The sequence below is a fragment of the Mustela erminea genome, chromosome 19, assembly GCF_009829155.1.
Source record: "Mustela erminea isolate mMusErm1 chromosome 19, mMusErm1.Pri, whole genome shotgun sequence".
Lineage (NCBI taxonomy): Eukaryota > Metazoa > Chordata > Mammalia > Carnivora > Mustelidae > Mustela > Mustela erminea.
The window spans coordinates 406,314-428,862 of NC_045632.1; the positions used below are offsets into that span (position 1 = coordinate 406,314).

Below are 22,549 nucleotides of genomic sequence, written 5' to 3' on the forward strand. Positions count from 1 at the left end.
TCAAAAGTTTCTGACCCCCCCCCCCATGACCACCTCCCCCCCGCCCCCCTCCCCCGCCCTCTTACAAGCTCCCAAAACAAACTCTGGATTCTGCAGCAGGCAGGAGAGGAGGAGGGGCGGCAAGTCGCGAGTGCCGGGGACTTAAGTTATCTGCAGACTTGGAGGCTCGGAAAAGAGTCATGACCCCCAGGACCCCATCCCACCCCCGTCCCCTCCTTCCTTCCTCCCCCGCTGCGCGGCCCCTTTAAGCCCAGAGCCGGCGGGTCCTCAGTGGCTGCGCGCCGGCGAGTGTGTGTGTGTGTGTGTGTGTGTGTGAGTGCGCGGGGAGGGGGCGGGCGCAGTGTCTCCATGGCGACGCGGCGGTGACGTCGCCGGCCGGGGGGCGTGGGCGTCCCGGCCCCGGAGTGCGATATTAACCCGGGAGGCGGCGGCGGGGAGGGGAGAGGCTCTGAGAGGCGAGGCCGGGTGAATCGCCGAGGGCGGCCCGACGGGCGCGGGACGGGACGGGGCAGCGCGGGCGCCGGGAGCTGCGGCCCGGAGTCGGGGCGCCTAGCCCCGGGCCCCCCAGCATGAAGACCCCGGCGGACACAGGTGGGGGCGGGGGCAGCACGTGTGGGGGAGACTTGTTGCCCCGGGAAACCAGGCGGAGAAACTTTGGGGGGGCTAGAGGGTTCCGGGGTAGCCCGAGTGATCCCTAGTTTTGGGGGGACCCCCGAGCACTCGAGACCTGTTGCTTCTTGTGGCACAAGCGAGGGGTGCTGCATGGGACCCCCCAATTTCTGGGTCCGGGCGGAGTAGTGTGGGTGCTGCGAGTCCTGGTCCTCTCCCTGCTGGACCCCGAAAGCTGGGTTCTCGCCCACTCTCGGGATCACGGGGGTGGCGGGGTCCCTCCCCGCCGCTCTGTCACGTTGCACTCTGGGGGCCGGGACGTGTGCGGGGCGTGTGGGGGGGGCTGTCCACGGGGCCCGCTATTCCCGGTTCCGCGCTGCGTGGTCCGGCCCATGACCTTCACCGCGGCGCGTGCCCCGCACCGGCTTAGCGGGGCATACGGGATGGTTTCTAGGAGGAGGGCGTGATTGGGGAGCCCAAGGCTCGGGGTCCGGGCTGCGCCGCCCCTCCCCCGCCCGGCTCCTCCGGCTCCTCCGGCTTCTCGCTCCCCCTCCCGCGCCGAGTCGCAAAGTTCCAAAGCGCAGCCCGAACGTTCGAAAAAGGAACTTTTTGTTTCCGACCTTAGAACGCGCGGCTTTAAGGTGGCTCCGGGGAGACCTGGGTACCCTCCTCCCGCGTCACCGGGCCCCGGGGTTGAGGAGGGTGGGGAAGGTGGGGGGAGCCGCGGAGGCTCCCCCTTCGCCCCCCCATCCAGCGCTTCTCTTTCAACCGGCCGTCTTTTCCCTCCGCCCCCCTCTTCCCCGCCAACTTGCTCCTCCTTAAGGGGCCAAGGTTCCCCAACCCCCTCCGTTGGCGGGCGGGGGGCAGCGGGATTAACCCCCCTCCCACTCGGACTTTCCCCCCTCCCCTCCCCCGCCGCCCCCGGGCTCGCGCGGGCTGGACTTTGCGCCCGAGCGCGCTGGGGGGAGGGGTCCCAGCCGCCCCCTACCCGTCTACCCCGTCGGAATCCGGCCTGGGGCGGGGACGGGGGAGGGGGAAGGGGGCCGGGCGCCGCTGTTCAAACTTGTTTCCTTCCCCCGGCGGCGGCCGCGGCTAGGGCTCCTGTGTGCGGGTGTGTGCCCCGACCGGCCCACCCACCCCGCCCCCCCTCGCACGGCGGGTGGGGTCGGCTCTTAAAGGGCTCCGAACAGTGCTCCAGCGCCTGGGGATTGGAGCCGAGGAGGGGGGCAGGGGGGTGGGGCAGGGGTGCGGAGTGCTGTAGGGTCAGTCACGTGCGTCCCACATACTCCCTGGCCCCCACAGGCTGTAGGGCCGCTGGGCCTTGGGGGCAGCAGGAGCCTCCTCGCCCGAGGAGGGGGCCTAGGCGCCCAGACAACCCCGCCTCGTCTTCCCTCCCTGCTTCGGGCCTTCTCCTGGTGGGACCGGCTGGGCCGCTCCCCTAACTCTGTCTTGGGGCTGAGCCGCGTGTGGGTTCTCCGGCTGGGGGAAGGGGCGGGGGCCTGGAACGGCTTCCCGATCGGTCCATCGGTGCGTCTGTCCGTATGCACACCCCTCTATCCGATCCTCCATCCCGGCCCCTCTTCTTTCGGCCGCGGCTCTTTCCCACTTCCTGTTTTTCTTCCCGGCTCTGGCGCCACCGAGGGCTGCCTGGAGTGGGGAGGTGGTAGGGCCCCCCAGAAGGTCGGCGTGTTCTTCCTCTACCACCACCCCTCCCTTCCGACCCCTATAGTCCCTTTAAAAAAAGTTTGGCCAGTTACGTGAATTTGGGGGGTGCCCAGGAGTTCGCCCCCCCGCCCTTGGTTTCCAGTCTGTCTGGGAGAATCCCTACTCTGCCTCTGTGGGACCCAGGTGCCTTCTGGGACCCTGCCATCCCAACCCTTCCTGTCGGTCTGCTGCCACCTCTCCACCCTGTCTCAAAATGTCCTGAGCACCTCTCTCTGTCAGCTGCTTGCTCCCTGTTGCAGCAGCCCCCATGCTCCAGAGGTCCTGCTCCGTGCAGGCCCGGTGGTTCCCTGTTGAAGCACGTGGACCCATACACAACACACACTCACACATGCTCCCCTTGCCCGTGCCTGGCTCCTGGCTCCAAGGCCTGGGGAACAGAGCCCCATTGAGACACCCTGACGTCACCCCTGCTCTTCTTCTCCCCGCAAAGCCAGGAACAGGCCCTCATGTATGCTATGTCCACTGAGGAAAGCTGGGTTGGGGTGGACCTGGGAATGGGGAGGGTCCCTGCCTGGAGTGGGATCCAGCGTTCTAGCCACAGAGGGGGGCTTGGTCAGGGAAGGGGGGGCGGTTAAGAAGGTGGCCCAATGCAGCTTGAGGCCTTTCCAGAGCCCCCCACCTCCCTTCCCAGTTCCCTTTGTGTTGCATGTAGTCTCTCTCACTCCTTCTCTTCTGCAAAGTTTATTTTTAGCCTCCTGCTCCCCCGCTCCCAGGACTGTCGCTGCACACACGTTGCCTGGTTACCGGGACAAGGAGGCTGGGGCTGGTGGGCTGGGAAGGGTGGCTTTAATTTTTGGGGGGGGGAGGATGGAAGTCAGTATACCCCCCAATTCCAGACTGCTGTCTCGGGGGCTTCCCCCCTCCCCCCCAAGACACACACTCCTGGGTGTGAGAGCCAGATTGAGGCTTAGGTGGGAGAAGCACAGAGCTTGGTGCCCTGAGTTGGGGAGGTGTAGGAGCTTTTGGGAGGACTCAGAGGGTACGAGGAGCTAGTGACTTGGTAACTTGGGTTCCCAAGGGCCTTGGGGACCTGGATTCTCAAACGGGGTGAGAATAATGGGGTGAACACCTGGATTCCTATGAGAGTGATGGGGTTATGGATGCTGGGTTCTATGGAAGGCATTGTCGGGGTCTGTCACTTCTAAATGGAGCAGGGCTGCTGGTGTAGGACTCTGGGTCTGTGACCAGCTGGAGGGCTGGAGGTCGTATCCTTGGAGCCCTGAGGGGCTGGTTTGAGGCCAGGATATCTGAATGGGGTAGGGACTGCCTGGGGAATGCTGGCCATCCCATTCTCCCCAAGGCCAGGGCTTAGGAAGCTGGGTCACTTTAGGGAACAGAGTCAGTTCTGGAATAAGAAGGGGTGGTCCCTGTGGGAGCAACTGTTGAGCCTCCATGTCCCCAAGGGGAAGGATCCCCTGTTGGAGTCCAGAGTGCGGTGGAGTCTGAGGGGGGTTCACCATTGGCTCAGGCCCGGTTGGTACCTGCTTGAGCTGGGGCTTGATCCGGGGCCCAGGAGCCAGAGGCTCACCGGGCAGCCTGAGACTTAGGACCCCGCCCATCCTTAGCTGTCTATACCTTGGTCTTCTCCCTCTGGTGGCACCAGAGCCCCTGCCTTGCCTCCCCCTCCTTCTCTTCCTCCCCTTCACTCCTCCCACCCCTCCATTACCGGCTGCCTAGTGCTGAATTATTGATGGCCCCTGATTACCCGGGGGTTTGGGAAATGACAACCGCAGCCCCCCCACACCCCCCCAGGCTGCCCACCCCCTCCAGGGACCAGCCAGCCCACCACCAACCTCTACCCAAGGTTAATGCTGGGGGCGGGTAGGCAGGTGGGCAGGGAAGAAGCTGAGGATGAGAAGGCAGAAGGGGGAACTGGCTGCAGCATTGCCTGCTCAGCCTCCCAGCCTGGGCTGGGACCTTCCAGCCAGGTTGTGTCCATGTGCCTGGGTCCGGGGAGTGCAGTGCAACACAGAGGGGCTGGGACTTGTGGGGGGGCCTCTCTCAGACAGTCTGGGTTTCACTCTCCAGGGAAGACAGAAGCCTCTGTGTGTGCAAGCGCTGACCTCATCGTCAACCAGCCACCCAACCCCTCCTGGTCCTTTTAAGAAAAAAAAAAAATCATCGAGTCCTGGGGTGGGAAGTAAGGCTCTGGCAGGTTTTGGGAGGGAGACAGTGTTATGTTCTCAGGAGGGGACTGGAGCTGTGGGGTGAGTTGGGGGAAGCGTATAACTGTCCCTGAATGGGAGTTGGGGTTGGGGGGGGGGCTCTCCCCAACCCGCTGGCCACGTGTGCCCCTTCCTGCCCCTCCCCCCACTGGCAAGCCCTGCCACGCCTGGCCTGGCTTGGGGCCTGGCCCCCTGGCACTGGCCCCGGGACCCGCCGCCGACGGTTTCCTGTTTCTCCCGGTGTCGCTGGAGCAGGCTCCAGCTTCCCCCCCCCCCCCCAAGCTCCCGTCTAGCCCCCTCACACACAGACATACACTGTCTCCCTCTAACTCGGGTCCTGACTTGGCGGAGGGGAGATGGATTTCCCCATGTGGAGGGTGGGGTAGGAGGGTGGACCCTGGGACGGGACCAGAGCCTTGGACTTGGCGTCCTGACCCGGGGCCACTCCCCTGCCTCCTGTCCCCAGGGTTTTGCCTTCCCGGACTGGGCCTACAAGCCGGAGTCGTCCCCTTGGTTCGAGGCAGATCCAGCTGTGGCACTTTATCCTGGAGCTGCTGCGGAAGGAGGAGTATCAGGGGGTCATCGCCTGGCAGGGGGACTACGGGGAATTCGTCATCAAGGACCCCGACGAAGTGGCTCGGCTCTGGGGCGTCCGCAAGTGCAAACCTCAGATGAATTATGACAAGCTGAGCCGGGCCCTGCGGTGAGGAGAGGCAGAAAGCCCCTGGGCAGATTTGGCTAGCCCCCACTGTTTGGGGAGCCTGTAGCCATGGGAAATAGGCTTTGGGTTTGATCTCTGCCAAATTGTAGCTGTGTGACCACGGATGGGCAAGTCCCAAGCCTGCACTGAACGCCTCTGTCCCATAGAGGTGTCCTGAGGGGAGAGATTGCAGTCCTGGGTGTGGCCTCTAGTCTGGCCCTAGACCTGAGGGGAGAGCTAGTTCCATTCCTCCTGCTTCTTGGTTTCTCTCAGGTGGACCAGGGTTCTTAGTCCTCTTGGTGAACTGCACTGACTCCCCGGTCAAGGAACAGGGTCTAGACTGGGGTCCTGTGTCACCAATGATCCCATGTGTTTCTGCGCCCACAGCTATTATTACAACAAACGCATACTGCACAAGACCAAGGGGAAACGGTTCACCTACAAGTTCAACTTCAACAAACTGGTGCTGGTTAATTACCCTTTCATCGATGTGGGGTTGGCTGGTGAGTTACTGTGGCTGGCGGCGGGGCCTCAGATGGAGGAAGGCGGGAATCTGTCTCTGGGTCCCTCCTGGGCCAGGGGGCTTGGCATGGGCATTGACAAGACATCTTCCCTCTTCTGCAGGGGGTGCAGTGCCCCAGAGTGCCCCGCCAGTGCCGTCAGGTGGCAGCCACTTCCGCTTCCCTCCCTCAACGCCCTCCGAGGTGCTGTCCCCCACCGAGGACCCCCGCTCACCACCGGCCTGTTCTTCATCCTCATCCTCCCTCTTCTCTGCTGTGGTGGCCCGACGCCTGGGTCGAGGCTCAGTCAGTGACTGTAGTGATGGCACGTCAGAGCTGGAAGAGCCGCTGGGAGAGGACCCCCGGGCCCGACCACCAGGCCCTCCAGAGCTGGGGGCTTTCCGTGGGCCCCCATTGGCACGCCTGCCCCATGACCTGGCGTCTTTCGCGTCTACCCCCCGGTCCCGGGGTGGCCCTGAACCCCTGAGCCCCTTTCCTGTGTCGCCTCTGGCCGGGCCTGGCTCCCTGCTACCCCCTCAGCTCTCGCCGGCTCTGCCGATGACACCCACTCACCTGGCCTACACTCCCTCACCCACGCTGAGCCCGATGTACCCCAGTGGTGGCGGGGGCCCCAGCGGCTCAGGGGGAGGCTCCCACTTCTCCTTTAGCCCTGAGGACATGAAACGGTACCTGCAGGCCCACACCCAAAGCGTCTACAACTACCACCTCAGTCCCCGCGCCTTCCTGCACTACCCTGGGCTGGTGGTGCCCCAGCCCCAGCGCCCTGACAAGTGCCCGCTACCGCCCATGGCGCCCGAGACCCCACCGGTCCCCTCCTCGGCCTCGTCCTCCTCTTCCTCCTCTTCCTCCCCATTCAAGTTTAAGCTCCAGCCGCCCCCGCTGGGACGCCGGCAGCGGGCTGCTGGGGAGAAGGCTCCGGGCGGTGCTGACAAGAGGCAGTGGCATTGGCATTGGCGGGGTCAGCAGCGCAGGTGGGCTGGCAGAGGGCGCTGGGGCACTGGCCCCACCCCCGCCGCCTCTGCCCCCTCAGATCAAGGTGGAGCCCATCTCGGAAGGCGAGTCGGAGGAAGTGGAGGTGACTGATATCAGCGATGAGGATGAGGAAGACGGGGAGGTGTTCAAGACCCCTCGTGCCCCACCTGCACCCCCCAAGCCGGAGCCTGGTGAAGCACCCGGGGCAGCCCAGTGCATGCCTCTCAAGCTGCGCTTTAAGCGACGCTGGAGTGAAGACTGTCGCTTGGAGGGGGGTGGGGGCCCCCGCTGGGGGTCTGGAGATGAGGGTGAGGACAAGAAGGTGCGTGGGGAGGGGCCCGGGGAGGCCGGGGGACCCCTCACCCCCGAGGCGCGTGAGCTCTGACCTCCAGCACGCTACAGCCCCAGCTCTCTCTGGGAGCATCGAGATTCCTGAGGGCTGTGGGCAGGGGGCCCCGGTCCCCCCCACCTCCCATGCTTCTTTTGCTGCCTTAACCCCCCACCAAGTCCTGGAGGTGAGGACGGCTCTCTGGTGTCTTCCCTGTTTCCTCCCTTTTCCTGCCCCACGTTTTGTATAAAACTTTTAATTTCTTTTTTTTTAATGGTGAGGGTGGGTGGGTTCCCAGGCGGGGGGCTTCCCCTATCTGTGGGTTTCTAAGCTCCAAGGCAAAGTGGGGGGGGGGGGGGGGGGGGGGGGGGGGGGGGGGGGGTGGGGAGGGGAGTTGAGGGGGCCACCATCCATACTGGGGAATTTAATATTTGAACTGAGGGCGCTGGCCTCAATGCCCAGGAACGTTTTTATTACAATCGCTTAGGAAGTAAAAGCCTTGTCTCCCTCCCTATTCTCTGCCTCCTGTCCCTGTCCCTTTCCACTCCCGGCCATCTTCAGCCCCGATCCTGCCTTCCCTGCCCCTCCAGGGGCCCTGAGTGCCTGGGTTTCTCATACCCCACAGGGTTGCAGCAGGGGAGGGAGGGACATTTTATGATGAACCAAAAAATTCCATGTTGGGGGGTGGGGGGGCAGAGGAGGGGGAGGGGTGTCGCCCATAGGCCACAAATCTCTACAAGTGCCTGCTATCCCTCTCCCCACTCCCTACCCCAGCACTGGTCCAAACCCCTTCACCCCCAGCTGCTCCTAGGACTAGCCCATAGGCAGGCAGGTGGTGGGTGGGAAGGGGGGTGGCCCTGAAACCAAACTGGAAGCCCCCTCTGCCTCCTAGCTGGGGCCCCTGGGGTGGGGGTCTGTGGTCAAGCCTTATTCTGTATTGGGGATGGGGGGGGAGGGAAGTTGGGGGGCTGCTGGAGAATGTATTCAAAACAATAAAACTTTGGGCCTTTGGATGTGGTGATTTGTCCTGGGTGCTGCGAAAACCACCAGGAGGTCTCAGTCTTTGATTGCGAAAGACAGGCGCCTAGACTGCTGCTCCAGTGGCTTTATGGCCAAAGGGTCTAATCCCCATCCGAATGGGTCCAATCCAGGCCTGGGAAGTGATTGGACCCTCAGGGGAACGATAACCCCCAGGGCCTGATGGTAAAGGTCTGAGGCATCTGCTGGCCCTGTGATAGCTCCCGTTCCGGTGGGGATCCGCCAGTCCTTGGAACCATGCTATTGCCCCTGCTCTTTGGATCATCAGAACTGCTTTGCCTTTCTGCTGATTGTGTTCAGTCCATGTTCGCGTAACCTGGAACTTTGGCAACAGCCCTGAAGGGTCACTTGAAATGTAGGCCTTCCAGGGTTCCTTATTGGTCCTTCTGTCAAACCTAGGGAACTGTCCTCCACCAGCAAGTTGAGAAGAGACAGACTTAATTCTGGTTGCTCCTGGTTGGCTTGCTGGGACCCAGTACCTGATGCCAGGTTGGCTGCAGCGCCGTATCTCCCACAACCAGCAAGGTGGGGACCGGTGGCTCAGTCAAAGGACTTGCTCAAGGCCCTAAGCCCAGGCAGGACACGAAATGAGGTCCGTTTCTGAAGTCCATGTTCTTTTGACAACACCTTTGACTCCTAAGGCCAGGATGGCTGGCTCTAGATATGGTCTCCAGATCATAGGCTCTGAAAGTTGAGCTTGTAAAGCCAGCAGCTCAAGCTGGAGAGCTTGATTCAGGGATGAAAGAATCGGGAGGAATTCTAGCTGAAAGCTGTCATTAGGAACAGCCCAACCCCTTCAAGTGCAGTTGAGGTGCAGGAGGCCCAGAGAGGGGAATGAGTTTCCCTAAGGCCACACAGCTAAGAAATGGAGTGGGAATTGAGGACTCAGGTATGTTGAACTGGCTTCACGGAGAAACTCCACCCTGCGCAGCCCTGAGGGAGAAGGGACTGGCAGCTCCTATCTACTCAGGCTTCACCCTCATTTCCTGCCAGCCAAGGGTGGGTGGTCCCAGATGATGTTGATTGGCAGTAAAGAGGATCCAGGGCTGGGGTACTGGCAGGAAACCGAGGCTCCCTTGGCAGCCTGTGGGCAACTGCTCCCTCTCCTGGGTGATGTAAGTCACTCCCTGGGGTGGGGGCCACTGGGCTATTTCTGGAAGTTGGGATGAGGCATGTCTCCTGGCAACAGAGACGCAACGGAGTTGGTGGTGGTGGTGTGATGGAGAAAGGGGGAAGTTATCACTGGGGGGAGGAGGGAGGACCCGGACTAGTAGTCTTAGGCTGATTCCAGTGCCTTCAGAGCACCTCCAACCAGGTCTAGTATGGATTAAAAACTGCTCAGCTCCAGAACTGCTTTCCAGGTCAGACCAGAACAGAGCCAGGCTTGTTGCCCCATTCTGATCCAGTGCCATGTCACAGGTGGCATCCCGTTTTGAAAACTCCAGCTTGTCCTCCAATCTTTAATGACTCACCTAAGCCTATTCGGTTTCTGCAAGACCACACCCTTGCTCCCTTCTACACTCCAGGATCGCTGATTCCAAATAGGGAGCCCTTTATAGAGCTCACGACACTCCATCAATTAATTCAACCTTTCAGAAACTCTCTTCATGCCTATAATCCCCAGCATTGCCCTCCTCCAGCCCCCCAGTCCCCTGAAGCTCCTTCCTGATGGTTCTTAAACATCGCTTACCCCTTTGGGTCCCTCAGAGATCCCACAGACCTTTTAAAAACGCTCCAAATCCCCTGTGACTTCTCCACTGGTCCCCAGGAAGATCCCTTGACCTCTCCACGGACTCCCCTGAACACCTCCAGACTCCCACAGGCCCCTCATAGACACTTACAATCTGCCCTAGCACCCCTCAACAAATGTTCTCACGCCTGCAAACATCCTGGTAAGATTCCCTCAGGCGGTTGCCCTCAGATTCCCACCGACCCCAGTCCCCTCGTGGCGGTTGCCCACGAGCTGTACACTGCGCGCATCCCGTGAGTTTTGTCCGTTAAGTAACCGCCCCATCCCGTCCCCCGCTCTGCTGCCCTTTTGGGCCTTGTTGGTCCCGGGTATGATTTCCCAGGCTTGAGGATTGACTCAGATTTTTGCTTTTCATCTCTGAGCTGCCGTCAGAGGGCAGCAACCACCATTTGGCTGAAAAACTACAACTCCCAGAAACACCCGCTCTCGACTGTTCCGAATGCACCCGCATTCATTGAAAAGGGAGCGGAAGTATGTCCGCACTTTGCCTTTTGGTTAATGTAGTCCGAGAAAGCTTTGGCCTTCCAGGCGAGACTGTCTGCAGGCCCCAGCGGGGGCGGGGGAGGGGGAGGGTGTCTTGTGGGTCTGCTGGGAATTGCAGTCAGTCCCAGTGGACGAGACTTTCTTCAGGCTTCAGAAAGGGCAGGACAGTGAGTATGAACAGAGATTCAGATTAAAATTAAGTCTAGAGACTCCATTTCCCATTATTCTACAAGGCGGGGGGGGGGCTGAAGATGATTTCATTCTAGTTCTAAGGATTTCCGGGAGAGAGAGACAGACAGACACACACACACACACACACACACACACACACGAACTCCGTTTCCCAGCGTCCTTTGGGGATAGTGTCTTACCCGGTATTAATCGGTCTAGTCCGCGCACAAAACCCGAGGCTACTCTCAACAGCGGGCTTCCTTGTTTGGGGCCTCCTGGACCCTGTAAACTTAGGAAGCGGAGGACGCAAAAGGCTGAAAGGGTATTCAAAACAAATTCTGTCCTCACTCTTTTAATACCCGTCTCAGCTTCTTGGTACAGCCCACGTTGGCCGAAAAAGCTGGAATGTATTTGAAGCATATTGTTCTGTGAGACCACCGGGAACTTTGTTCCCCAAATTGTTTGTGGGAGACATTTCCTTCCTGATTTTGGAAACTTGGAACTTGGAATGTTTGGACACCATTTTCTTGCGGCTCCTGATCAATTTTAGCTTTTTCTTGGGGCCTGGGGAGGGGAAGGAGGCGTTGAACACTCTGCAGTCTCCCCCAAGGGACTGATGTCTTTCACCTCTGGCTCACGCTTTCCCAAAAGCACCGATTGAACTTCACTTCCCAGCAAGCCTCTGCAGCCGCGTCTCAGAAAGAAAGGGTCAGCATGCGGGGGGACTATTACCCAACATGCTCAGGCTCCTGGTAGATTTCCTCCCCGTCAAATGGAGAGGCTGCCTTGAACTCCATTTCCCAGAAGACACAAAGGCTCGCTGCAGCAACTACTCTGAAGCCTTGGTGTTGACTACATTTCCCGGCAGGGACTGCGGCCTAGCATAGGAGGGCGGAGGAACGCCGTACCTTCCTATTCTATTTCTTAGCCTATCTCCGTAATTGCAGTGTCCTCTTGGGGCTTGGGGAGCACATGGGACTCCATTTCCCGGCATGCTTTGGAAGTCGCGTTACACCTGCAATGCGGTGAGGGCGTGGCGACGACTCCGTTTCCCGACTTGCCTCACGGCCCGATAGCTGCGAATGCACGGGCGCCGACTCAATTTCCCGCAGTGCCCCTAGCCCCGATCGGCATACACAACCAACAGACTAAATGAGCGTCTGGACTCTGTTTCCCGGCATGCATCAGGTCTACAAAGCTCACCGAAAGAGTGGCAGCGACTACCTTTCTGAAACACACCTAGGGCTCGCAGCTGCTGGAGTGGAGTGAGTGTGTGCCTCGAACTCCACTTCCCAAAGTGCTTCAGAGTCCGCCGTCGACACTTTCCGGGGACTTATTGCCCAGGACTCTATTTCCTGACGTGCAACGCGACCCCGTCATACCCCGCGGTCGACTCCGCGGCCTCTGCAGACTCCATTTCCCGGCGTGCCACGCGGTTCTCTGTGCAGACCGAGGGCGGCGACCGCGGCGCGTAGGGCAGGCGGACTGCATCTCCCGGCGTGCCCCGCGGCGGGCGCTGGGCCGGAGCCGGAGCCCGAGCGGCGCGGCCTGGAAGAGGCCAGAGCCCGGGGGAGGCGGCGGCAGCGGCGGCGGCAGCGGCGGCGGCGGGGGCAGCCCGGGCAGCCCGAGCCCCGCGGCCTGGGCCTGCGCTCGGCGCCATGAGCGGCGGCGCGCCTTCAGGGGGCGGCCCTGGGGGCTCGGGCCGGGCGCGGACCAGCTCGTTCGCGGAGCCAGGCGGCGGAGGCGGCGGCGGCGGTGGCGGCCCCGGGGGCTCGGCCTCCGGCCCGGGCGGCAGCGGCGGTGGGAAGGCGTCAGTCGGAGCTATGGGTGGGGGCGTGGGGGCCTCGAGCTCCGGGGGTGGCCCCAGCGGCAGCGGCGGAGGAGGCAGCGGCGGCCCCGGTGCGGGCACTAGCTTCCCGCCGCCCGGAGTGAAGCTGGGCCGTGAGTATTCGCGGTGTCCGTGGGGGTGGAGATCAGGGTTCCTGAAGCCCTTCAGACGTCGATCTGGTTTTTCCATATGCCCAGAAAGAAGCTCCAGTTCACTGTGCTTCCCGAAGATGGGATCTGAGCTCTCCCCCGCCCAGAGAAAGGGATTTGAGGGGTTTCCATCAATTGGGAGTTTAGGATTAGAATTAGTAATCCTCAAAAAAACAGGGGTCACAGGTTCCTGTTCTTCCATTACTGAGGTCTTGGATCCTTGAACCTCAAAAACAGGAATCTGATGTTGCCATCCATTAGACAACAGCATCAGGAGTCGTCGTCGCTTGCAAATGGGGCTAGAGAGTTATTGTTCCCAAAAAGAATAAGATCACCATCACCCCAAAAGAGGGGGATCCGAATTTGCTCCCCCTTAGGAGATGGGGATTTGGAGTGAATATCGCACAGAAACGGATTTGGGCTTCCTCTGTCTCCGAAAGATAGGGTCAAGGCTTCCCAAACCTGGTACCCAGGTAGTCTTTGATTTTAAAGCACAAGACCTGTTACCATCACCCATCTGTAACAGGTAGAACTGTATTCCCCAATGGTAGAAATTAATGGTTGCTGTTTCTTACAAAAAAGGACAAACTGGGAATCAGTGCATCCTGCAGATCAAGTCCATAGTCACTTTTCCAAATGCTTGGCTTGGGGTGCCTGGCCAGTCCAGTCGGTAGAGTATACAACTCTTGATCTTGGGATCATGAGTTCAAGGCCCATGTTGGGGGTAGAATTTATTAAAAACAAACAAACCAACCAAAAAAACCGAAAAAACTTGTCATGGTGGGTCTTTTTCCACAAAAATGGAACAGAGTCAGGGAGGATTGTAGTTCCCCATAGACTGTGGATCTGAGGTTAAACCCCTTTCGTTATTCTGAGGTATGGTGTCATTGGTTCTGGATGAATAGCTATGTAGGAAATCTCCTTCCAAAAGAAGGTGTCATTGGCCCCTCAAATCGAATTTGATTTCAAACGAACTGATGAAAGTGTCCCCAAAGAAAAGGGATCACTCTTCCCTAAGAATGCCATAAAAGTTTGCTGCTGTCTAGAGAATGGAACTGGGAATTGCAACTTTCCTTCGGAGGACTTGAGACCTGGATAGCCCCTTCTTAACAGAGGTCAGGTTCACCATTCCCATCACTTAGTACTTGTCCGTTGGGGACCACCCAAATACATGAAGGGTTCTAGGGCTCTGGACACAGATGAACACCAGATGAAGAGGTCAGGTTAGCACCTTTTCTAGCCCTGAAATATTTGGGGAAGGGCTAACTCCTCAAAAAGTGAGAGTCCTGGCACTGGCACTCCTACCTGAAGGGGTCCTTTCTGCCACCAAAACCCAGTGGCAGTTACTGGTTCTACCAAGGAGTACTTAGACGTCACTATCCCCAAGCTGTCAGAAGGGCTAGTGCTTTCCTAAAGCAAAAGTACCTCAGGGTTACTGCTCCGGTAAGTGGAAGAGGTTGGGTCAGGCTTTCCCCAGTCAGGAGGGGCCCCAGCAGGCAGTAAGCTCAGAGCGGACAGAGTCAACCTGTAGACATTTGAGGGTGCCCTCAAACCAAAATGAACCAGTGATTTACTGCTTACTAGAGGTAGAAATTACCATTTATCAACACTTGAAGAGCAAGAGGTTTAGTTGTCCATGGCCTCCCACATGAGAAGAGGCAGGATTTAGGGTTCCCTGAAGGGAAGAGGAGAAAGGGCGCCTAGAGGCATCCAACACCCACCTTTGCTCAAAGACAAGGAAGGGACAAGGAGGCCCCCAGTGAGCATCCTATAGTGATGTCCCCTCCCTCCCACAGCCCTGTGATTGGGTGGTGGCAAGAAAGGGAAGGTCAGTGGATCGTGTATCCCCTTTGTTCCCCAGGTGACAGCGGGAAGGTGACCACAGTGGTAGCCACTCTAGGCCAAGGCCCGGAGCGCTCCCAGGAGGTGGCTTACACAGACATCAAAGTGATTGGCAATGGCTCGTTTGGGGTCGTGTACCAGGCACGGCTGGCTGAGACCAGGGAACTGGTGGCCATCAAGAAGGTTCTCCAGGACAAGAGGTTCAAGGTAGCTTGGGGCAAATGGGGACAAGGAAGTGTGACCAGGCATGATGGGCGAGAGGGCCCTAGTGAGAGCGCTAAACTTGGGTTTCCACAGGGATCTGAACATGGGCCAGAGAAGGGAAGCAGAAGGGCATGAATTGTGTGGAAGATGGGAGTGTGGGTTTAGAGAGAGCCCAGAGCTGATGTTTATTGGGCTCTGGGTTGGTGTGAATTGCTTTGTAGGCAAGTTCTTGTTTAATTCACGTGAAGATTCTTGGAGGGTAGGTATTGGTGTGTTATTAAGGCTGAGAGTCAGATAAGAGAATTGACTTGCGGCAAGACGAAACTCTGGCTTGTCTGATTCTAAAGCCTCCAACCTTACTCATTAAGTTACCCTTCTGCACAGAGGGGAAGGAAGCTGGTAGAGGTGATGAGTGTGTTTGTGAAGGTCATGCTCTGACCCAGGTGCCTGGCAAGTGTGGGGTGAAATCCAGCCAGCCAGACCATGTGGCTGGGTGTGGGGCTCTGTCCCCCTGAGGAAGGGGTGCCCTTTCCTCCTCATACAGCTGTGCCCTGTAACCTAGTGGAGGCCCAGGGAACAAGGAGCAGATGGAAGAGGTAGAAGTTGAGGGCCACTTGGCATTGCAAGGACTGGTGTTTTGGAGCTGAGGTCATTCTGGACATAAAGGACCTGAGCCTAACCTGGAGGGAACCAGGTCAGGGCCTGGTGTTAGCAGTGAGAACCCTTGGGCAGGAGGATCTCTAGAATGTGGCTCAGAATTTGATTAGTGTTGAGGCCTGGAAGTGAGAGGGATCTGAGGGCAGGAGTTCCAGGGGCAGAACTCAGGGGAACGGAGAACAGCGAAGAGACCAAGACTCTATCTCGGAGAAGAGGCTGAGACCAGACCCCCTTTTGGAAGATGAAAGTCTGGAGCCTGGGACTCAGGATCCAAGTCAGGGTTTAAGGACCCGGATGTCTCTAGGGAAAGCAGTAGAGAGGACTGGAGACTGGGGTGAATTGGGTGGGGAGTACTCATCTTTTGTCACTTGGGTCTTGTGTGGCCACATCATTTGATTATTCAAGATAAGCTGGAAAACTGAATTTATAGGTGAAGCCATTTGATTTTCAAAGGTCAGCAATAAATTGGAGATTTTTGGATGGTGGGCTGAAAAAAACTCACCTGTAGGTTGGGTTTAGCCAATAGGCCTCCAGCCTGCGTGTGGGGAGAATGGGTTGGGGTGAGGAATTAGGGGGTGCCCCAGAGGGGCCCTGGAGCTGGGATGCAAGGAGTCGGTGCGTGGCTCTGTTGGCAGGGGTGGAGGAGCAGGGCTGTGGCAAGGGGCGCCAGAAGTGGGGAGGCAGGGAGAGTCGGCTGTTGTCTGAGGCACTTTCCCTTTGCCCCCAAGAACCGAGAGCTGCAGATTATGCGTAAGCTGGACCACTGCAATATCGTGAGGCTGAGATACTTCTTCTACTCCAGTGGGGAGAAGGTGAGACCTTGGCTGTGCGGGGGCGTCCTCCACCCCTGCTCCTGTCTGCCTTTCCTGCGACTGCCAGTCCTTCCCCCGTTATCCCCCATGAGCCTTCCCTCCCCTTCCCTGCCTGTTCCTTGCAGTGCCTCACACCTCTCCTTTGCTCTCTGCAGAAAGATGAGCTTTATCTAAATCTGGTGCTGGAATACGTGCCCGAGACAGTATACCGGGTGGCCCGCCATTTCACCAAGGCCAAGTTGACCATCCCTATCATCTATGTCAAGGTGGGTAGGCAGGCAGGCCAGCCGGCTTTTGGGACCGGGGCTTACAGAGCCAGGGGCCCTGGATCCTCCTGTCTTCTGTGGCTTCCCTTCTCCTCCAAATTGATGTTGCTTTCTGGAGCCCTTGAGTTCCCTGTCCTTGTCTCCATAACTGTCATAGAGCTTGCCCAAGGCGGGGCAGGCCCCCCCAGGGCCTGACCACATCAGGGAGGCAGGCTGATTGGGTCTGGTGAGACTGCAGGGTACCTGGTTGGGTCCCCGCTGGGAGCCCAGGGGCACCAGCGGTGTTGGTGGAGTTAGCGCAGAGCCTGATAATGCCAAGGGAGAGAGGTCAAGTCCTGGCCTTTGGACCCTTGGCAGAGGGGGTATGAGAAGGAGGCAGGGCTGGAGGAAAGCCTGTGTCTTCATCGCTGTGCAGGCTCATTCCCCAGGGCCTGGTGCTGGGTCCTGCGTGTTACAATCCCTCAGCAGATGTTTGAATGAATGGATGAGTGAATCAGTGAGCTGAGGGCTGATGTGGAGAGCAGAGGCTGCAGCAGCCTTCTGCACAGGGAGGAAGCGGGTGGGTTCAAGTTTGATGAAGGTTGTTCCTCCTGCCGGCTTTAAGAACCCTGACCCCATATGGGCCACAGAGCCCTACTGGTTGTGGTGTTGGGAGACCGTGCCTCCTGGAAGGGGAGCCCTCTGGTTTGGTGAGTCTGTGCTGTGGCTGCCTGTGTGCTGGATCCAGCAGTGAGCAATTTCAGAACGCCAGTTGATGGAGACCCAGGCTTTGCTCCGGAAGAGCTCTCAGTTTAGCCCGAGTGGACAGCTGTTGTCACAAAGAACTATAGATGCCTAGCTACTGCCGTACTAGAAGGAGCACAGGGAATTCTGGAAACAGGCCCCCAGGCCTGCCTGCTTTGGGGGTAAGAAGGATCAAGGAAGGCTTCTGGGAGCCCATGAGGGGTAGGGTGAAGAGCCGGCATCTGTAGCCAAGGGCAGCGGGAACAGGAGGAGGGGGGCCCAGGAAGCTGGCCTGCGCAGTTACTCCATGCCGGGCACTGGTCGAGGCCCTGGGAGACGCGGCGGTGACGAACACCCTAAGATCCCTGCTCTCTTGGCACTTACGTTCTAATCAGTGGGAGGCAGAGTGGCAGGAAAATCCAGCTGGAGAGAGGCTAGCCTGTGGGTGGTTTGACTGGCAGGCGGAGGACGCTGAGCCCTTCCTATAGCCAGTGGTTGTGGAGCTGAGAGACTGGCTCCCACAAGGCCTTCCCGCCGTCCGAGTCTCTTTATCAGGCTTCTGAGGTGTGTGGCTGAGGCAGTATTCTCAAAGTGGGGAGCAGCAGCAACCTGGGAGGGCCTGTCGCAAATGCCGCACCCTGAACTTTCAGAATCACACACTCTGGGAGCGGGACTCAGGGGTCCCTGTTTAAAAAAGTCCTCTGAGTGATTCATACTAACGCTTGAAGACCCAGGGGTAGCACGCATGGGGCGGGGTGTGTGTGTGTGTGTGTGTGTGGCTCGGCTGCAGCTGCCCTGTCCCCTGCCCCCTGCCAGGTGTACATGTACCAGCTCTTCCGGAGCTTGGCCTACATCCACTCCCAGGGGGTGTGTCACCGTGACATCAAGCCCCAGAACCTGCTGGTGGACCCCGACACTGCTGTTCTCAAGCTCTGCGATTTTGGCAGGTGGGCCTGACCTGGGGTGCTCTGAGTGGCCGAAGGGGCGATGGGGAGACGCCAACCCTCACCTTCTGTTTACTCCTGGCCCTCTGTTTCCACAGTGCAAAGCAGTTGGTGCGGGGGGAGCCCAACGTCTCCTACATCTGCTCTCGCTACTACCGGGCCCCGGAGCTGATCTTCGGAGCCACCGATTACACCTCGTCCATTGGTCAGCTTTGCGGGGTTGGGGGGGCAGGGAGTGGCCGGCCTGGCGGCTTGCCTTCTTTCTGTGGGCTGTCTGCCGCCCTCTGTGATACAAGCTTAACCTGTGTTCTTTTATCCAGTCCTCACAAACTTTGGAGGGCGGTGTTGGTGTCTGCTCGTTGCACAGATGAGCAGTCTGAGGCTGAGAGCGGGGAGGCCACCTGCCTGCATTCGCACTGCTGGGGTTGGGCACAGCTGGGCAGGGCTGGGCTTTGAAAGTTGACCTGACTCCAGAGTCCACTCCGGCTCCAGAGCCTCTCAGTCAGCCTTCCTTTCTTGGCCTAGGGGGGAGGGGCTGGTGGGGGAGGAGCTGTGACCTTGGAGGCCAGGCGTTTCAGCTGGAGGGTGTGACTTGCCCACCTGGGGCCTCCAGGACCTTCCCCATTGGTGGGGATGACAGTGCTACCTTTCCAGGCTTGAGGAGAGCGAGTGAAAGGGTTGGGAGAGAACATCCCTCAGCAATGTGAAGAAACTGTGTGGTCCTTAGGGGTGAACTTGTGCCTTGGGGGCCAAGGTACATACCAGGGAGGGGGCAAGACTGCCTGCCTATAGCTGTTCCCGCGGGCAGGATGGAGCCTAGGCCTAGGACTTGAGCCTTGAGCTTCTCGAGGCCCCAAGAACACAGAAGCCTGTTAGAGGTACGTTGGGCTACCTGGAGGCTAGAGGCACAGCAGGGACTTCCTGGGGTTCCTGCGGGGAGAGAGGCAATGAAGGTGGCAAGCACAGGCTGCACAGTGTGGCGTGGCCAGGTGGACCTGGAGGTTCAGCAGCAGGCTCCCGTGTCCCTAAACTGTGTAGGACCTTGAGCAGGGTGCTTCCTCTCGGGGCCAAGAAAATGGGGCTCCCTCCTGGCACTCAGGATGACTGTGGGGGAGATAAGCCTTTGTGAGGGGCTGGGTGGGCAGCCCTGACCCTCCCTGCATTCCCCTCCAGATGTGTGGTCAGCTGGCTGCGTTCTGGCCGAGCTCCTCCTGGGCCAGCCCATCTTCCCTGGGGACAGTGGGGTAGACCAGCTGGTGGAGATCATCAAGGTGAGGGTGCAGTGGGGTGGGCAGGGATTGGGGCTGAGGGATAGGGGCTTTGGCTCAGAGCCCTCCCTCCCTCTCCAGGTGCTGGGAACACCAACCCGGGAACAGATCCGAGAGATGAACCCCAACTACACGGAGTTCAAATTTCCCCAGATTAAAGCTCATCCTTGGACAAAGGTGGGGCAGGGCTGGGGGCTCAGGCAGCATGGCCGAGGTCCCCTTTGGAGGCCAGCTGGTCTGGGGACCTGGCTGTAGGGCTTGGGAGTGGGTCCGTAACTCATCAGATTTCAAAGTTCACGGCATCTTCCATCCTCCAGAAGTTGAGGGTCCACGGTGAGTTTGAGAGTGCCATTTCTCTGCTGGTGAAACAGGCTCTCTGCAGGGCCTGTCCAATGATGGGACCCATGTGAGCTGCTCACCCGAAGGAATGTGGCTTCCCCTCAGTAGCTCTGCCTTGTTTGGAAAGTGGGGGTGCAGGAGTCCACAGGGCCTGGGCGGCTCACCCTCCTGACCACTGTCCCCTCCCCTTAAGGTGTTCAAATCTCGAACGCCGCCGGAGGCCATTGCACTCTGCTCTAGCCTGCTGGAGTACACACCGTCCTCAAGGCTCTCCCCTCTGGAAGCCTGCGCCCACAGCTTCTTTGATGAACTGCGATGTCACGGAACCCAGCTCCCCAACAACCGCCCGCTTCCCCCCCTCTTCAACTTTAGTCCTGGAGGTGAGGGCACAGCTTGGGATGCGGGGAACCAGAAGGGCAGGCAAAGGTTGTGGGAGGGGGCTTGGTGTTTAAGATAGGAGTGGGATGCTGGGGTTGGGGGTGCTCGGGAGATGCCCCCAATACAGGAGACCTGAAGTGGCTTCACCCGTGCTGGGCCCCTTCCAGTTTGTCACTGAGTGTTCAGTGGTTACACGTCCATTGTCCTTGCCAAGAGCTGGGTCCCTACCTGGGGTGGCCCTTTTCAGCCTCAACCTGGTCTCCCAATGGATTGGGCATGTCCATTCCTGTTTCTAGAACTCTCCATCCAACCATCTCTCAATGCCATTCTCATCCCTCCTCACTTGAGGTCCCCAGCGGGCACTGCCACCCTCACTCCATCCTCACAAGGTAAGTCGGAGGCCCTCTTTGCAGATGAAGGCCTTCCTCAGCCTGGGAGGCTGGTGTGTTGCCACAGCCCCCGAGTTCCCTGCATGGGTATGGGAATTGTTGATGTTTGAGTGCACATGTGCAGACAGCCACCTTTTTGGGGCCAGATTGCCCATATTTGTGTTGAAGTGCTAACTGGAAAACCAAAGATGTATGTTTGGTTTGCACAAACAAAAAGTTAAATTTGTTGTCCACATTTAAAAATTGAGGCCATTGCATGTACAAACTCAGATTTCCTGTGTCTTTTGGGAAAGAAAATCCAACTGGGCAGCAGTGGGTCTACCTTTCCTCAGGGCAGTGCTGTGAGTCGGGGCCAAGTTCTAAGTGCCCTCTTTTCTGTGAGGCCCAGCTCTCTGGTGAGTCACTCAGTGACCAGCCTGGCCCTTGGGCATTTGAGTATGTGGAGCTGGACCTAAAGCGGCAGCTGTCCGTTTCTGATGTAGCTTCTCCCACCAGGGTCCTGCTCTTGGGTGGGAGATCTGAGAGGCCAAGGGTAACTGTCTTTTTCCTCCCCCTCAGCGTTAAGTGAGGCTCAGACCGGCTCGGACTGGCAGACACCCGACGCCACAGCTCCCCTCACCAACTCTTCCTGAGGGCCCCACCAAACTACCCTTCCATCGGGGAGCCCCCAGTGGGGCTGGGAAGGAGGGCCATAGCCCATCAAGCTCCTGACCTGGCTGGGCCCCTAGACTAGAGGGCAGAGGTAAATGAGTCCCTGTCCCTACCTCCAGTCCCTCCCTCACCAGCCTCACCCTGTGGTGGGCTTTTTAAGAGGATTTTAACTGGTTGTGGGGAGGGCAGAGAAGGAAGGACAGGGGGTTGGAGGCATGAGGACCTCCTACCCCCTTGGCCCCCTCCCCTCCTCCCAGGCCTACACTCCTCCAATCCCTCCTCCCTTCCTGTGTCCCTTGTAAATAGAACCAGACCAGCCCGTCTATTCCTCTTCCCTTCCCTAGTCCCCCCGGGTGTAAATAGATTGTTATAATTTTTTTCTTAAAGAAAACGTCAATTCACACCGTCCAACCTGGCCCATCCCCCTTCTACAGCTGTGTTCCCCTTCCTGTCCTCTGCCCCTAAGGTCTCCTCTCTCCTCTCCCCACCCTGGAGGGCCGAGGGGGTGGGGGTTGGGGAGCTCTTGATGTCTTAGTTTCCACAGTAAGGTTTGCCTGTGTACAGACCTCCGTTCAATAAATTATTGGCATGAAAACCTGCTTCCTGTCTGGCTACCTTGTTTCCACAGAGGTGAGGGAGGTGCCTGAGGAACTGTGCTGGGACAGGACCTCTCAGGCAGGGAACTGCAGAGACTGAAGCCAGGCTGGGCTGCCAGAGGCCTGAGTCCCGGCCTGGGCTCACGTGCCCAGCCTCCCCTGGCCTCAGCTCTCCTTCACACGTGTGGGAATGACCAGTCTGGTTCACCTACTGTAGAGGTCTCGGGAAAGCCAGCCTCATGGACCCCACCATCGTCCTCTTCTGCCTCAGGAGGGAGGCAGGCACTGTCCTCCCCAGGTGATAGCTGAGAGAATGGGGGATCCAGGGTCAAGGCCACAGGGTAGAGGTGGGAGAGTTCAGACTTGACAGATGGCTGTGTCCCACAGCCCGAACTACCTGCTGCTTCACAGGACACCGGATGCGTGGTCACTCAGGCCAAAACAGCCTGGATGTAGACTCTTAGTGGGCACCGACGGGGCAGAGATGCAGTCCCTGAACGCTAACAGCTCTGCTAGCTTTCTTTCTTTCTTTCTTTCTTTTTTTTTTTTTTAAAGATTTTATGTATTTATTTGACAGAGAGAAATCACAAGTAGATGGAGAGGCAGGCAGAGAGAGAGAGAAGGAAGCAGGCTCCCTGCTGAGCAGAGAGCCTGACGCGGGACTCGATCCCAGGACCCCGAGATCATGACCTGAGCCGAAGGCAGCAGCTTAACCCACTGAGCTAGCTTTCAAACAGGGCACACACCTGGCCCCCATCTGGGGATGCTGGAAGTGACAAGCCTGGGAAGGTTGATGCAGAGAACCTGGCTGCTTCCACTTGCTTCAAAAACATGATGGGCCAGACAGGGGGTCACAGGCAGAGGGCAATGGCAGCTCCTTCATGTGGTGCCAATGGAGGATGTGAGGGCAGGAGGCCCCACAAGTGAGGGGGGGTGCCTGAGGAGGAGCAACTGGTATGTCCTCCACTGGACTTGGATTGCAAACAAGAAGGAGTTTGTTGCTTTAAGTAAACTCTTGTTCTGTGGGGGTGGGGTGGCTTG

General features: G+C 58.8%; 3 protein-coding genes and 1 long non-coding RNA gene across 4 annotated transcripts in view; 3 read left to right on the forward strand and 1 right to left on the reverse strand.

Annotated features, from left to right (window-relative positions):
- Positions 1 to 372: 372 nt before the first annotated feature.
- The window catches only part of ERFL (ETS repressor factor like), a 278,656-nt gene continuing 256,479 nt past the window's right edge, over positions 373 to 22,549 (forward strand). The window contains exon 1 of the mRNA XM_032323137.1: positions 373 to 591. Coding sequence (XP_032179028.1) covers positions 570 to 591 — 22 coding nt within the window. The 5' untranslated portion in view covers positions 373 to 569. The remainder of the gene's footprint in view (positions 592 to 22,549) is intronic.
- ERF (ETS2 repressor factor) lies at positions 4,994 to 7,372 on the forward strand. Its single transcript, XM_032323133.1, is given in 5 exon segments — positions 4,994 to 5,202; positions 5,587 to 5,702; positions 5,824 to 6,656; positions 6,658 to 7,056; positions 7,058 to 7,372. Coding segments are annotated over 5 exon segments (1,593 nt in total). The 5' UTR covers positions 4,994 to 5,170; the 3' UTR covers positions 7,271 to 7,372.
- LOC116578730 lies at positions 10,242 to 11,864 on the reverse strand. Its single transcript, XR_004281027.1, has 2 exons — positions 10,663 to 11,864; positions 10,242 to 10,439 (listed from the first exon to the last, which is right to left on the reverse strand). It is a non-coding gene; the product is annotated as an uncharacterized LOC116578730 (long non-coding RNA).
- GSK3A (glycogen synthase kinase 3 alpha) lies at positions 11,962 to 21,512 on the forward strand. Its single transcript, XM_032323132.1, has 11 exons — positions 11,962 to 12,403; positions 14,301 to 14,488; positions 15,871 to 15,954; positions 16,110 to 16,220; positions 17,760 to 17,890; positions 17,986 to 18,092; positions 19,061 to 19,158; positions 19,237 to 19,332; positions 19,688 to 19,874; positions 20,169 to 20,261; positions 20,820 to 21,512. The coding sequence occupies exons 1-11, from the start codon at positions 12,121 to 12,123 to the stop codon at positions 20,891 to 20,893; spliced, it is 1,452 nt and encodes a 483-aa protein (XP_032179023.1). The 5' UTR covers positions 11,962 to 12,120; the 3' UTR covers positions 20,894 to 21,512.